The 14,232-nt window shown below is 56.2% G+C and overlaps 1 protein-coding gene across 1 annotated transcript in view; it reads right to left on the bottom strand.

The window, feature by feature from the left end:
* Positions 1–8,031: 8,031 nt before the first annotated feature.
* Positions 8,032–14,232, bottom strand: part of PMEPA1 (prostate transmembrane protein, androgen induced 1) — a 46,599-nt gene continuing 40,398 nt past the window's right edge. The window contains exons 2-4 of the mRNA XM_036245258.1: positions 13,149–13,303; positions 9,174–9,227; positions 8,032–8,762 (exon numbers count right to left, since the gene is read on the bottom strand). Of these exons, the coding sequence (XP_036101151.1) occupies positions 8,214–8,762; positions 9,174–9,227; positions 13,149–13,303 (758 nt within the window). The 3' untranslated portion in view covers positions 8,032–8,213. The remainder of the gene's footprint in view (positions 8,763–9,173; positions 9,228–13,148; positions 13,304–14,232) is intronic.

The raw sequence follows: 14,232 nt of genomic DNA, 5'->3' as shown, positions 1-14,232 counted from the left end.
GCGCGGCGCGAAGGAGGCGGCGGGGGCTGGCGGGGCTCGGCTTGCGGTGCATGAACAGCTCCGTCGTTAATGCATTGACTGCCCAGTGTCCTGCCATCTGCTGTTTTTAGCTGACTAGCACTCAGCCCCCTTCTGGTAAAATCACCCTGGTTTTCCTTTTTTTAATTTATTGATTTGAAACAGACAGACAGTGATGTGCTGTTCCCCTTGTTTCTGCGCTCATTGGTTGATGTGGCCTGACTGGAGATTAAACACCAAGCCTTGGGGTATCCAGAGGGCGCTCTAACCAGCTGAACTCCCCAGCCAGGACTCCCGGTTTCCCTTTGGGGGATCCCCTCTCCCCCTTCTCAATCCCTGTGGATGGAAGGGAGCTGACCACACCTCCAGGTCCAGGGCAGGGCCTGTGACCCGCACCTGGCCCATCAGAGCACTCTCTTCTTGTGGCTGCAGTGATTGGTCGGTGGATGGGCACATGACCTAAGCCAAGCCAGTGGGATTTAATTCTGGGACTTTTGGGGGGACAATGGGAAACAAGCATCTTCTCGTTTGGTTTAGAGCTTTCAGAAATGATCCAGGTGAGACAGGAGAGGAGAAGCTGCTTGAAAGGGAAAGCAGGAGACAGATGAGACTTCTGAAGGTTGGGACAGACACCTTCCTAACCGCATGCGCACGTCTGTACCTGGTGGCGTGTGATCTCGCCCAGCTCCGTTGCTTTGCTCTTCGGTTGTGGAAATCGACCGTTCAGACCTAACAAACAAGTGCGGCAGGGTTGCAGGTTTGCTACGATGATTAAAAAGCAGCTGCCTTCTCATAGACTAGCAATTGGAGAGTCAGAAATAAAATCTGGAAAACAATTCCGTTTACAGAAGGATCAAAAAGAACAAATTACTTAGAAATAAGTTTAGCAAAAACAAACAGACTCACAAAAACCCATGCAAGACGCGCACACTGAGGGCAGCAGAAGGTCACAGAAAGGAAGCGAGATAAGTTCTACATCGATGGAAAGGCCCCCTGCGCTCATGGCTCAGGACACTTGCTGTGGCTGAGACAGCCGCCGCCCCCACACTGCTCTACCCATCCGGTGTCATTCTTACTGACATCTCAGCTGGCTGCTTTGTAGAAATTGAAAAGCTGACCCTCAGATTCTTAAGGGTCCCAGAATATGCAAAAACAATCTTGACACTAACAGAACTGGAGGGTAGACACCTCTTGAAAGTCCCTGCACAGTTACAGTAAGAAGGACTGTGCAGAGCTGACGTCAGGGGAGACACCGCTCAGTGAGGTCCGGAAATAGACCCACACCGCCCACGCCACCGTGGTAGATCGATCCTCGACCAGGGTGCCAAGGCGATTTAACAGGGGAAAGAAGAGTCTTTTCAACAAAGGAAGCAAAGGACATGGGACATCCACCTTATGCCAAATACAAAAATTAACTCAAAACAGACTGAAGACCTAAAGAGAAGAGCTAGCCCTAGAAACCTCTTAAGAGGAAACCTTGGGTTTGGGCAATGGTTCCTTAAATATAACACCAGAAAACCCAAGAGACAGACTAAGAAATACATAAATAAATAAATAAATAAATAAACTGGACTTCGTGAAAATTAAAACATTTTGTGCTTCAAAGAACACGCTAAAGAAGGTGAAAAGACAACATAAAGAATGGGAGAGATTTTTCTGCAAACTATATACCTAGTTGCGATCTAGTATCCAGAACATACATATTAGAACTCAACAATAAAAAAGAAAAATCACCCAAATAAGAAAATGGGCAAAGGGCCCTGGGTTGGCTCAGTCGGTTGGCGTGCCGTCCCCGCACACCGAAAGGTCTCGGGTTGGATTCCCGGTCAGGGCGCATATCCAGGTCGATGTGAATAGACATTGCCCCAAAGAAGAGAGGCAGGGGTTCGACAAGCAGGTGAACATGTGCCCACCGTCGTTCAACATCAAGGAAATGCAAACCGAACCACGGTGAGATAGCACCTCACACCCACCAGGACGGTGCAGACATGCTGGAACTAGAGAGAGGTGAGGGTTGCACAAGTCTGTGCCTGGATAGTAGTGATTTCGTAAAGGTAAACAGCACATGGTGGTGAGGAAGTGGGGAAATCGGGGCCCTCACACAGTGCTGTTAGAATGTGAATTGGGCCCTGGCCGGTTTGGCTCAGCGGTTAGAGCATTGGCCTGCGGTCTACAGAGACCCGGGTTCGGTTCCCGCTAAGGGCATGTACTTCGGCTGTAGTTTGTCCCCGGCCCTGGTCAGGTCGTGCGGGTGGCGGCCACTCGATGTGTCCCTTTCACTTCGATGTTTCTCTCTCTCTCTTCCTCTCTCTCCCTCCCACTCTATCTGAACAAAATATCGAAAAATGTCCTCGGGTGAGGATAAAAAAAAAAAAGAATGTGAATTGGCACTGCGGATGAGGAAGGCAGCCTGGTGGTTCCTCAAGCAATTAAATAGAAATTGCCACATGATGAAGCTAATTAGCCCCTCTTCGAGGTCTACATCCGAGAGAAATGAAAACGTATATCCGTACAAAGCCTCGTACGTGAATATTCAGAGCAGCATTACTCATACTAGCCCAATGTGGAGACTGCCCGTGTTCACCAACCGGTGCAGGGATGAACAACGGGAACAATGTGTCCACACGATGGAATGTTACTCAACCGAAAAGAATACATTGATGCTTGCTCCAACCTGAGTGAACCTTGAAAAACATTATGCTAAGTAACAGAAACCAGACGCATAATATAAGAAAAAGATCACATACTGTATGACTCCACTTATAAATGTTTCAAGTTGGCAAATCCATGGAAACAGAAAGTGGATCATTGGTTGCCAGGTGTGTGTGTGGGGGGGAAGGGGGGTGTTCATCGAGGATGGTGCAAACGTCCTGGAATCAGATAGTGGGGATGGTTGTGCAACTTTGTGCCTATACCAAAACCCACTGAATTGTGCGTTTAAAAAGATGAATTGTATGGTATATAAGTTTTATCTCAATTTTTAAAATTAGAAACGATCCAGGGAACTTGTTTCGGTTCTGACACGAAAACAGCCTGGAAGTCATCACGCCTATCCTCACAAGGAGAGACGGCGGACAAACAGGAAATCGGTGTTTCCTTAACCTGCTAGAGAGCTGAGACCACAGACAAACCTCCACCCTGAAACCCGAGGACCGCGGAACCCAGCGTCACAGCGGAGCTGCGTCCCCGGCGCAGGCGGGGTGCTGCTGGCCCACGATGGGTGTGCGATGCCTGCTTATTGGATCGGCTCTACATGGAGCCTTCGGCCCTTTTCCTGGCCACCTTCTGATCACCCGTGTGATGTTCCTAATCATTTCCTGGGTGCCCCCGCTCCCTATCAGCCACACCCAGCACCCTTCCTGGCCGCCCACCATGCAGGGTGTGAGGGGCTCAGCCCCGCCTCCAGGCTCAGCCCCGCTTCTCTGGTCTGTGCAGGAGCCGGCCGGGTCCCCTGGTGGCCTGTGTTCAAGCAGGTACCTGCGTCACCTCCCCTTCCTTTTCTCCTCACTCTCTCAGCTCAGTGACCCAGCCTTTGACGAACCTCCCTCTCGCTTCTAACAGTCCACTCTTGCCCTCACCGCACGGTGCCGTGGTCCCAGGTGAGTTCTTTCAGGCCTGGTACCCCCAGCAGCCTCCTCCGCACGCAAACGAGCAGCCGCCTTCTGCCGATGACTTAGCATCGCGCTTGTAACCCAACAGATGCTCAAACACGCCGGCTGCTCTCAGCTCAGTCATTAAACTGGTCGATGTGGCGATACTGCTTCGGCTGTTCTCAGAGAGGGGTGGGGGGGATCTCCCTTCCACTAGAACCCGACTCCCCCACCTGGCTGAGAAAGGCCCTGTTCTGCCCCGGCTCCCTGGGGAGGTGAGCTAGCTGTGTGATCCAGAAGCTCCCAGGAGCATTTGATTCTATGCAAACCCATCAACCCATTCCACAGATGAGGTGGCTGAGGGTCAGCAAGGGAGGCACTCGGGCTCCGGAGCCCACCTGCTCTTGGCACTGAGGCGCCAGGAGCTCCGTGGCTTCTCCGAGTCTGAAAGCTCAGGTTTCTGTGCCCCAGGGAGGGGGAGCAGGCAGTGCGGGCTGAGCTCTGCCCCTGTGCAGCGTGAGAGTTCAGGAAACCTTGGGACTGAGGCCAAACTGGTCAGTGCTGCGGGTTATGGACTCTGTTCAGGCTGATTTGTTTGTTTGCTTTTCTGTTAATCCTCACCCAAGGAGATTTTTTTCCATGGATTTTGAGAGTGGAAGAGAGACAGAGAGAAACATCGATGTGACACACATATCAATTGCCTCCTGCACAGATCCTGACTGGGGCCGGGATGAAATCTGCAACCCAGGTAGGTGCCCGACTGGGAATCAGACCCTCAACCCTTCAGTGTGGGCTGATGCTCTAACCACGGAGCCACACCGGCCAGGGCTAGGCTGATTTTTTAAAAAATGTGTATCAAACATTAAAGAGAAGTAAACACATTTCTGTCATGGGCACTGTGAGTGTCTTACTCAGACCCCCTGGGATCCCTTTCAGGGTTCTGTGGCTCATTCCTGCTGGTCCTCTTCCCAACTCCCCAAATGGTGTCCCCTGCGAGACAACCGTGACCATCCCTGCAGACGGGCATGTCTCAGAGTTTAATTCTGTAAGAGCCCTACCTCAGTTTCTTTCCTGCAGACCTTATCAGGACCTCCGTCATGCTATGGTGGTGTATGCTTTTCCAAGGAGGAAAAACAGACAATGTCTTGGAGATTCTTTTAACTCCAATACCAGCTCTCGTTAAAACCACCTCCCTGAGCAAGTGTTGGCTCCGGGCTCCTGCCCTTGACAGAGGACTTGGTCAAGGTCACACCGCAGCTCCGTGGGGTCCTGGCGTTGCTGCTGAGGGTGGTGGGGGCAGAGGAGCGACCAAAGAAATACAACAGCCTCATTCCAAAGAATTGTAAAATTTATTGTATAAGTCTTGCAGCTTTTCAGAATGTCATCATTGCACTAATGATTATGATACACAAGCGATTTCATCAGGCCTGTGGACTGGCATCCAAACAGTCTAACGCAGCAGCGACGTGGGCCCTGCACGCGGCGTGCCACGGAAGGGTTACAGTTCAACAGAACCGGGACACGGGTGGCAGAGGGGGCGAGTGGACGCGAGAGCAGCAGGTGAGCGCCGCGCGGCAGGCCACCAGGGGGCGGGCAGGCGAACAGGAGCGTGGCGTCCTTCAGCCCTATGGGGACACACAACTTGAAGCGCGGATTTCGGGGTTCAAAATCTCTTTCCTTATATCATTGGGGTGTTTTAAGGATCCGGAAGGTTTGTGTTGCACGTAGAGAAAAGAAATCTCTGAAACGTACCGTGCAGAAGACGGACAAGGACAGGGAACGGATTTGGCGCTCGCCGGGTGGAACATTAGTCACTTTCAGCTCTTTGCACAAACACTGGGCTTTGGGGGAACACGATGGCTCTTAGTGGACTTAGCGAGAAGGGGGGCGGGGGACATGACGATTGACAAGCAGGAAAACAATGAACATTACAGAAAGCTGAGCTCTGCCCCCTTTTCTGAGCCCAACCTGGTCCCCCTCCAACCAGCCACTTCTGAAGACCCCCCAACTCTCTACTGGAAACAGGGGGCCTCTTGAGGGGTGCTCAAAGGATTTGCAAAGACAATGGCATGAAAGCCAACAGCTAGAGGACAGAGTGCGCCACCCTCCAGCTCTGAGGTCCACAGAGAAACCAAGAGCTACGGCGGTAACTTCCAGAAACACACAGCACTGGTTTGCTCGAGGTGCTCGGCCATGTACTTCCTGCTGGGCATGCAGCCCAGGGACGTGGCACGGTGGCCTGGACCGCAAGACGGGGGTGTGGCCAGAGGGACGTGTCTGCCCTCAAACCAGCTGAGGTCAGCTACCCTCCAGCTTCCTTCTGACTCAGAATACACAGCCGATCCGGACCACGCCACCAGCAACAAGGTTCAGAGTTTGGCTCGGGGACCCCGGGGCTGCTGCAGGCTGGCTTTTGGCTGATGCTACTCACACAAATGAGGTCCACTTCTAGGCTTTCGGCCCCGGTGGGCAGTAAGCACAGTGCTTGCCAAGGGAGACTGGGGGCAGGAGGGGACCTGACCAAAGGAGGTGCGTGCAGGTGGGACGGCAGAGGGCGGTGGGGACGTCAGAAAGGAAGCAGCAGCCCTTTGCGGACAGAGTGGGAAGGCCAGTCCCGGGTGGGCCGGGCAGCGTCCGGGACGCCGGGCTGGTGACCAGAGCCGAATGCTTCCTCAGTAAGGCACTAGGGCGGTCCTCCACAGAAAGACACGCCTTTAAAAATGTTATTTACAAATGTGTCCCTGTACCTTTTAGGACAGACTATCACTGACTTCTCTGCACGAACTTGGAAAAGAATCCTCTTTGAGGGGAACCGATTTCAGGAGGCAGGTTTTATCGTTACGGTGCTGCCAGGCTGGTCAGGGGACACTCAGACGACCCGCTCACCTGGGGGTCCCTGTGTTCTTAAATGTATATATAAATAGAGTTCACATGGTCAGAACTTCAAAACTGTTATCAGGTCTGTTTTTCAAGTAATAAAAAAGTTGCTTAGAAACACTGGTTATTGCCTCATACCCTTCTCTTCGTCAGTGGGCTAGTTGGCATCTGGTTGAAAATGGGGTGAGGGGCTGCTCTTCCGGCTGGGGGTCACCCACCCACGAATATTAGCAAGTCCTCACTGGGAGGAGGATCTCCTGCTCCGGCCACTGTCCTCACTGGAGGCCAAGGGACCCCACCGCACATGCCTGCACACAGGTGCCCACGCGTGCCCCTTCACCTGCACGCGCCAACGAGGGGGCTCGCCACACCCACATCTGCTCAGTAAAACCCTGGGACACAAGGGTCCTGTCTCAGAAGGAGGCTGTGAAAACACGCGGGAAGAAGCCCGGAGCAGGGCTGTCTCCGGGAGGAAGTGGGGGTGTGGCCTCGTCCTCCGGGGGTCCCTTTCTCAGCTCTGGTCCTCCGTGCATTGGCGGGTGAGGTGAGCATCGACAGGTAGAGAGAAAGACGGGGGCGAGGTCATACTCCTCATCCTCTGGGCCTTTCCGATGTGCCCCTGGACTGCGCTGACCTCGCCCACAAAGTCTAGAGCCACCGCCCAATTCTGCACAAGCCGTCTGCGCCCCCTGGCGTGTCCGCAGGAACCCTCAGCCCCTGCCTAGGGGGACCTTCATGATAAAAAAAAAAAAAAATAGGAGGAAAAACTATAATTCCTTCAGTAACAAAGTTTATTTTCATTTGGGGTAAGGCAAAGCCACCACCTGGAACTCAGAGCCTCGAATCACTTGCCCGGCTCGGGTGATTCCAAGGCTGTTCTGACCCGGAGGGGAGAAAAGCGTCCCCTCCGGGAGGGAATGTGTAACGAGGTAAGAACCTATCACTAGATGCGGCTTCCCCTCTGCAGGGAAGGGCCCGAGGCCTCTCCAGACTCCGCGCGCCCGCCGCGCGCCCACCTCGCCGGACGTCGGAACCCCCTTTTCTCCCTTCGAGTCTCCACAGACGTGGTAGAAGTTCCCATCAAACAAGCACTGACATATTTATATTTAAAAATAGTGCAAAAGCTCAACATTTATATAAATAACTCTAAACCCCTGCTTTGTCCTTGTTTTCTTCACAAGGTGATACCTTTCCGAGTCGACACTCCGAAACGGCCACGTTCTCTTCTGCTTCAGAAAACAACGGTGTGGTGTTCGTTTGCTTTTTTTTTAATAGGACTCTCTTCTAATACAAAAATACTCCTGCCCTCGTACATACAGTTTCTCTTACTTTATATATATTTATATATATATAATATTGCAGATCTTTAAACAAAGGTTTTGTGCAAATATGTTTTTAAAGTTAAGTGAAATCGTCATAAACAAGAGGAAGGACGCCTTCACGAAGCTCAACTACGAACAGAAAAGACTAGGGGAGAATTTTTTTTTTTTTCTCTTTTGCCTTCAAGACACGGCTCAACAAAGAAACATGTTTGTTTGTTTGTTTGTTTTGCAAGCTTCCTTAGCTTGAGCATTCAGACCAGACAGAACATGTAAGTATTTATACACAGAGAGGGGGGGGGGTGGTGATGCGCGTCTCCCTGTGTGCCCCGCACCTTCCTCTCTCTTCTTCGAAGTGCGGAGTGTTTTGCCGTTTACGCACCGCTGTCCGGCCCGGCGCCCGGGACCCCTAGAGAGGGTGTCCCTTCTGTTTCTCCTTCTCCTGGCTCCACGTGGCCGTGCTCTCCAGGGGCGCGAGGTGTGCGTGGTGGAGCCGGGTGCCCTCCAGCAAGGAGGGCGGCCCGCTGCTTTGCTGGTGCTGGAAGGCGGCGGACCCGGGGTAGTGCCCAATGACTTCGCTGTAGGTGGGGGGCGGCCCCTCCATGCGCCCGCCGCCCCCGTAGCAAGTAGCGCTGATGCCGGAGTTACTGCTGGGGGGACAGGGGCCACCCAACATGGCACTGTCCATCAGGTCGCTGTCGAAGATGGTTCTGTTCGGGGGCGCACGCACCGACTCCCGGTTCAGCTCCAGCTGCTGCTCCGGGTCCCGCAGCTGGAGGGTGCAGGGGCCCTGGTAGGGTGGCGGCTCCTCCCCGTCCGACAGAGAGATGGTGGGGGGCAGGTCTATCTCGTGCTGCAGGTAGGGGTACGTGGGCTGGAAGCGGTGGAAGCGGTCCCGCTGGGTGAAGGGGGGCACGGCCAGGCGGTCCGTGGGTCTCGGTGGGGCGTAGACCTGTGGCTGGAGGGAGCAGAGCTGAGTGAGGCCCCCCGAAGCAGGGGCGGGGGCAAGGGTGCCGCGGGGGGCTCTGCTCTCCGGGTTAAGTGGACAGAGGGCCGCAGGGCAGGCAGGAGGATCCCCCGGGAGCCCTGGGTGGGAACATCATCCGAGTTGAAGGGGGGCAGCCTGCTGGTGGCAGACACTGTGGGCTGCTCCCTGGGGTGGGGAGCGTATCCTGTCCCGCAGGGAGGAGCCAGGCCACCCAGCACATTTCTCCAAAGACGGCAGAGTGTGAGCCCTGAGCGGCCACACTGCTCCCGCCCGGGGAAGGGGACCTGCTGGGCTGGGAGCCTCTGGGTCCACTAAAGCAGTGTTGGGGGCAGGTGTGGGGGGGGACAGGGGAAGGGAGCCGGCGACGGCGCTGGGGCTCACCTCTGGGATCCCGCTGCCTGACACGGTGCTCTCCGAGGGCCAGAGGCATCCTTCCTGTACGGGGGGAGAGGCAGGTGAGCGGGAAGACGGACAGAGCCGAGGCCAAGGGTCCGCCCAGCTCTGGCCCTGAGGTCCCCACTGGAAATGAGACCCTGCACTGTCCACTTCCCTCCATCCGCACCCACTGCCCGGGCCCGGCCCCGGACACCTCTCAGGCACCGTCTCTGGCTCCCTCTCTGCCCCTGAAGAGGCACCTTCTACACTTTCCAAAACATACAGCCGATTCGAGGGCGCGTCTCGGAACCTGCCAGGGCCTCCTGCAGACCTCAGAATAAATCCAAAGTAACGCGTGAACTGGCTAAGAAGCCTGGCCTGACCCAGCGCTCCTGGCCCTGACTGCCCCTTCCTGGCTGCGCCACCTTGGTCAGGTTACTGATTTCCAGAACTCAAGGACTGGAACACAAAAGCCATGGGGGGAGCACGTGGCCCTCGGTGAGCTTATGAAAATGCTGGGTGCCATCACCACGCTCTCTCCAGCCATGCTGACTGCTGTCTGGTGCATCGCGGTGCTAACTGTGCACCTCAGGGCCTTTGCACTGACAACCCCACTGCATGGCCAACTCCTTGCTGGTTTTTGTTATCCTCACCTGAGAACACATCGATTTGCGAGAGAGAAAGAGAGGGTAGAGGGAGAGAGAAACGTCAACGTGAGAGAGAAATGTTGATCAGTTGCCTCTCGTATGCACCCTGACTGGGGAGTGAACCCACAACCTAGGTACATGCTCTGACCAGAAATCGGACCCGAGACCCTTCGGTGCACAGGATGACACTCCAACCAATTGAGCCACCCAGCCAGGGCTCCTTGCTTTTTAATTCCAGTGTCTTCCACAGACTTTCTTTGACACCATTATCTAAAGGGCCCTCACCCATTAAAGATTCTGTCACCTAATTATTTCCTTCACAAGAATCATCGTGTCCACATGTTTATTTAACTCTGGACTGTCTTGGCCTCTCTACCGTCAGCCCAGGTTACAGGTGAAGAGAGACAAGAGTTAATAAGCAAAGCACCCACGTTGCGGCTTCGCCACAAAATGATTCGGTGAGCCAACAGATGTGGACGTGGGCACTGCCATGCCGAGCTCTGGGCCAGCTGCCAGGCATCTAGCTGCCACCTCATGAAGCTCATGCCCTCTGCCCTGAAATTCTGGGGGGCCTGCAGCTTCCCCCACGGGCAGCCAGGCTACAGGGGCTCTGTGGGGGCACAACCTCGCACCTACTACCTCCTGCGGGCAGGGGTGGCGTCTGCCCTGCTTAGGTCACCCTGACCTTGGCCTGGGCCCTGGGGCAGAGGTTAGGGACCGTGAGCCAACCCCAAAGAGGGCCAAGGGGACAGGAAACTGTTTGGCAGACATCAGGGCCCCCAGCTCCCACCAAGCTGGAGCCTGCCCGTGGCCCCAGGGACTTCTCTCCATTGGTGAAAGACCCCTCCCCTCCCTACTGAGATTCCTGTTCCATAGGGAGAGACCTGAGGGCCAAGAAAGTGGGGCCCCACATCAGGATAAGTTCATCTGAGGGCGCAAACCCTGGAGGGAAGGACGTCTTCTTTTAAAAATTAAGATGCGCTTTACTGAGATGTACCTGACATGTAAGCCACTGTACATATTCAAAGTATATAACTTGCTTAAGCTTTGGCATGTGTATATACTAGGAGCCTATCGCCAGACTCAAAATAACAAACACATCCATTGTCCCAGTAACTCCTCTGGGGGCATGTTTTCTGGGGGGCTCCTAATTGAGGAATCACACCTGTAGTCGAGGGAGGAACAGACCAACAGGCTGTACTTTCATGTATGGCCACTAGGGGGCGCGGCGTCTCCCAAACCCGTCCCTTCAGGACTGCACTAAACCATGAGGACTCCTGGGGTCTAGGATGCACCCTGCCATTGTTAGCATGGTCGTCAGCGACCGTTTTGTTACCGGTACCAACACCACGTATCACTGCTGCCTTGGTGTCAGGCACTGTGATAAGCTCTTTGAAGCATCCTCTCAAGTCTCCCAGTAAACCACCTGCTCCCCAGTGGAGCCCTGAGGAGGGGTGCAAGCAGACAAGGTGGCCTGGATGAAATGTGAGCCTCCTGCGAGGCCCTCTGTGACAAGGCCACCCCACCCATCCAAGCCCTAGCCCAGGGGTTCTCCACCTGGGTGCAAAGCAGTACCACCCAGGGAAGTTAAGAAAACACCAATCAGTGCCTGGAGCCCCATCGCAGACCCCAGAACCAACCACCATCCTTGTCACTGACCACCTCCGTGCACCTGGAGATCACCTCCTCCTCCAGGACCCCACCAGGCCAGATGCCCCCCCCCGGGGCTCCCAGTGTCTCAGCTCCCACACGGCACGGCCCTGCTGTCCAGAAACCCTCCCGCCCAGAGGCAGGGTCTTACTCACTTTGCTCCCCAATTCACTGAATGGCCCCAACATCCTTCCAGGTGCAAACTCCAGACCCTCAGGGTTGTCCCTTCCAGCTCCTCGGGCCCCTCCCCCGACATCCCAGGCTCCACCTGGCCCCTGTCCTCTCTGAGCTCCCTTGCAGACGCTCACCCAGCCTTCCCTGTCTAGACCGGGTGTCTGCAGGCTGCTTCCTTAAAGGGCCAGAGTCCACTGCTTCCCGCTCACATCGCCGACACCACCACCACGCGGCCGTGGCACAAACGCAGTGACCGCAGAGGCACCACGGGAATGGACCTGGCCGTGTGCCCACGAGGAAACAGACTCCCAGAAGTCACCCTGAAAAGGGGCCACACTTACATCAGGCGGAAGGAGGCTCTGTTTGCCCAGCTGGCATCCCCGGGGGCCTGTGCAGGTGGCTGGGCAGGTGGTGGGTGTGCGGGTTTCTTTAGGTTCGAGCATCCTGGAACCGGGGCCCGAATGAATCCTAACCTCCGCCTGGCGGGGAGCCCCAGGTGCTGCCCACGGGGCTGTGCAGGGATACCTCCCACTGGAGCCTCTGCACCCCCCACTCGCTGACTTCATCCTCCCAGGACCGTAGGGCGGACCACACGGGTGGCAGGAGAAAGGCCAGCTCCACCCATTCTACAGACGGTCACACTGAGGCCCAGGGGGGAAGAGGACCACCTGGAGCACGGGCTCGAGGGCTGGCGTCCTCTCCTCCGTGCCAAGTGTCCTCCCTGGCCCAGCACCCAGGCGTGGGCTCTTCAAACCTCCACGGCAAAGCTGTGTGGCCTCGGGTTCGCGTCCCCACCTCTCTGAGCCCGTTTCTGCTCTGTAAAATGGGTTCCCGGGCTGCTGCAGGCGTGGGAAGCGGCGCGTGAAGACGCGGCAGGTGAACACAGCTGAGCCCTGGCTGCGGCACACGGATGCCTTGCCTTCGGACACGTGCTGGGTCTCGGAGGGACCAGAGAGGCCACCCCGTGCCCTGGTGACATGCTGAGGCAGCGGCCTGAGCAAGCAGACGCCCGAACCTGCGGGCAGGCCTTCCGGCAACCTCCCGAGTCCCGAGAACCGTCCTGTCACTGCCCTCCCGGTGTGCGCGACACGGTTAACGATGTGTGCCACCCTTGCCCACCACCTCCCGCATTCCCAGCCTGCACCCCCTGCCCTAGCTTCCACCCTCGGCTTTTACACAACGAATGTGGACCACGGCCCCATTGCACGGGTCAGGGATCGGTCCCAGGGCACACGGCCGGGACCCGTGGAACCGGAATTCAGCTCGGCCCCAGGAAGGTCCTTTCCCCAGGTGACCTGCTGCCTCCAAGGCGCGGAGTCCCTGGCCCAGACCCTGTAGGGTGTTGGTTCAGGAGTGGCCCTCCCTGTGTCGGGGTCACTGCTGCAGAACTAGGCCCCTCTGCCTCACCCCATCCCATCGGTCTCTGTCTGGACCTAGTGCTGTGCCCCCTGCAGTTCCTGTGAGCACCTGGACATGGGACACCTGGGCCGGCCCCGGGCGGGGCACTTACTGAGGACAGGGCGTCTTCTCTCCTCCTGCCCTGGCCGTGCCGGCCGATGAAGGAGCGTGCCGACAGCTTGTAGTGGCTAAGCAGGCACGTGATCACCACCACCATCACCATCACCACCACCACAATGATGGTGATCTCCACGAACTCCAGTTCCGCTGCAAGAGAAAGGAGCTCGTGAGACCCTGGGGCCCAACGCAGAACCCGCCAACACCGCTACTCCTGCGCCGCCCTGACACCCACACACACACACACACGCACACACACGCACCTGCTCACACCTCACACACCACCCGCGACAGGACAGCGTGTGGGAGGACCCCTCTGGCCAAGAGGCTCAGAGTGGCCGGTCCCGTGGCTGCAGACACCGCGATTCTCCTTTCTTGTTTCTGGTTTTGTTTTGTTTTTCCCCCTGAAGGTGGAAAAACCCTCAAAAGGAAGGTTTACTTACTTTTTATTTAATTTTTAAAATCCTCACCCAAGTATACTCTTCCACTGATTTTCAGATAGAGTGGGAGGGGGAGAGAGAGAAACATCGATGTGAGAGGCACACCGATGGGTCGCCTCCCAACTGAACTACAACCGAGGTACGTGCCCTAGACAGCAATCGAACCCGTGACTCTGGTCCGCGGGCCGACGCTCTAACCACTGAACCAAACCGGCCTGGGCCAGGAAGGTTATTTTGATCCTGCGGGAGCCGGGGAGGTTTCTGCCGGGGAGGTTTCTGCAGACTCAGGCAGGCCCATGTCACCAAGACATGCTTGGTGTCCACGGAGCCCCCTGCCCCCACCCTGCAGCAGGTGACGCTGGTGCTGGCCCTGCCCGGCCCTGGGTGGTGACATGGCAGAGGGGCAGAATGCCCGGCCCAACAAGCAGGAGAAGGTACCTCCCTGACCCGAGGGGGTAGGGAGACGCCACAATGACACCAGGCGCTAAAGAGCTACCACCCGAGGGCCCAGGGCACAGGTTCAAGCTCCGGCCACAACACAGACAGCTGGAGCGGGGGGAGTGGGCACAGGCTGTGACCCCCAAGCTGGGCCCCCCCGACTCTACACCCTGCAGGGCCAACCCATCCTGCCTCCGGCCT

Source organism: Molossus molossus, unplaced genomic scaffold (assembly GCF_014108415.1).
Source record: "Molossus molossus isolate mMolMol1 unplaced genomic scaffold, mMolMol1.p scaffold_m16_p_6, whole genome shotgun sequence".
Classification (NCBI taxonomy): Eukaryota; Metazoa; Chordata; class Mammalia; order Chiroptera; family Molossidae; genus Molossus; species Molossus molossus.
The sequence above is the reverse complement of the archived record's forward strand: the minus strand, read 5'-3'. Positions and strand labels throughout refer to the sequence as shown.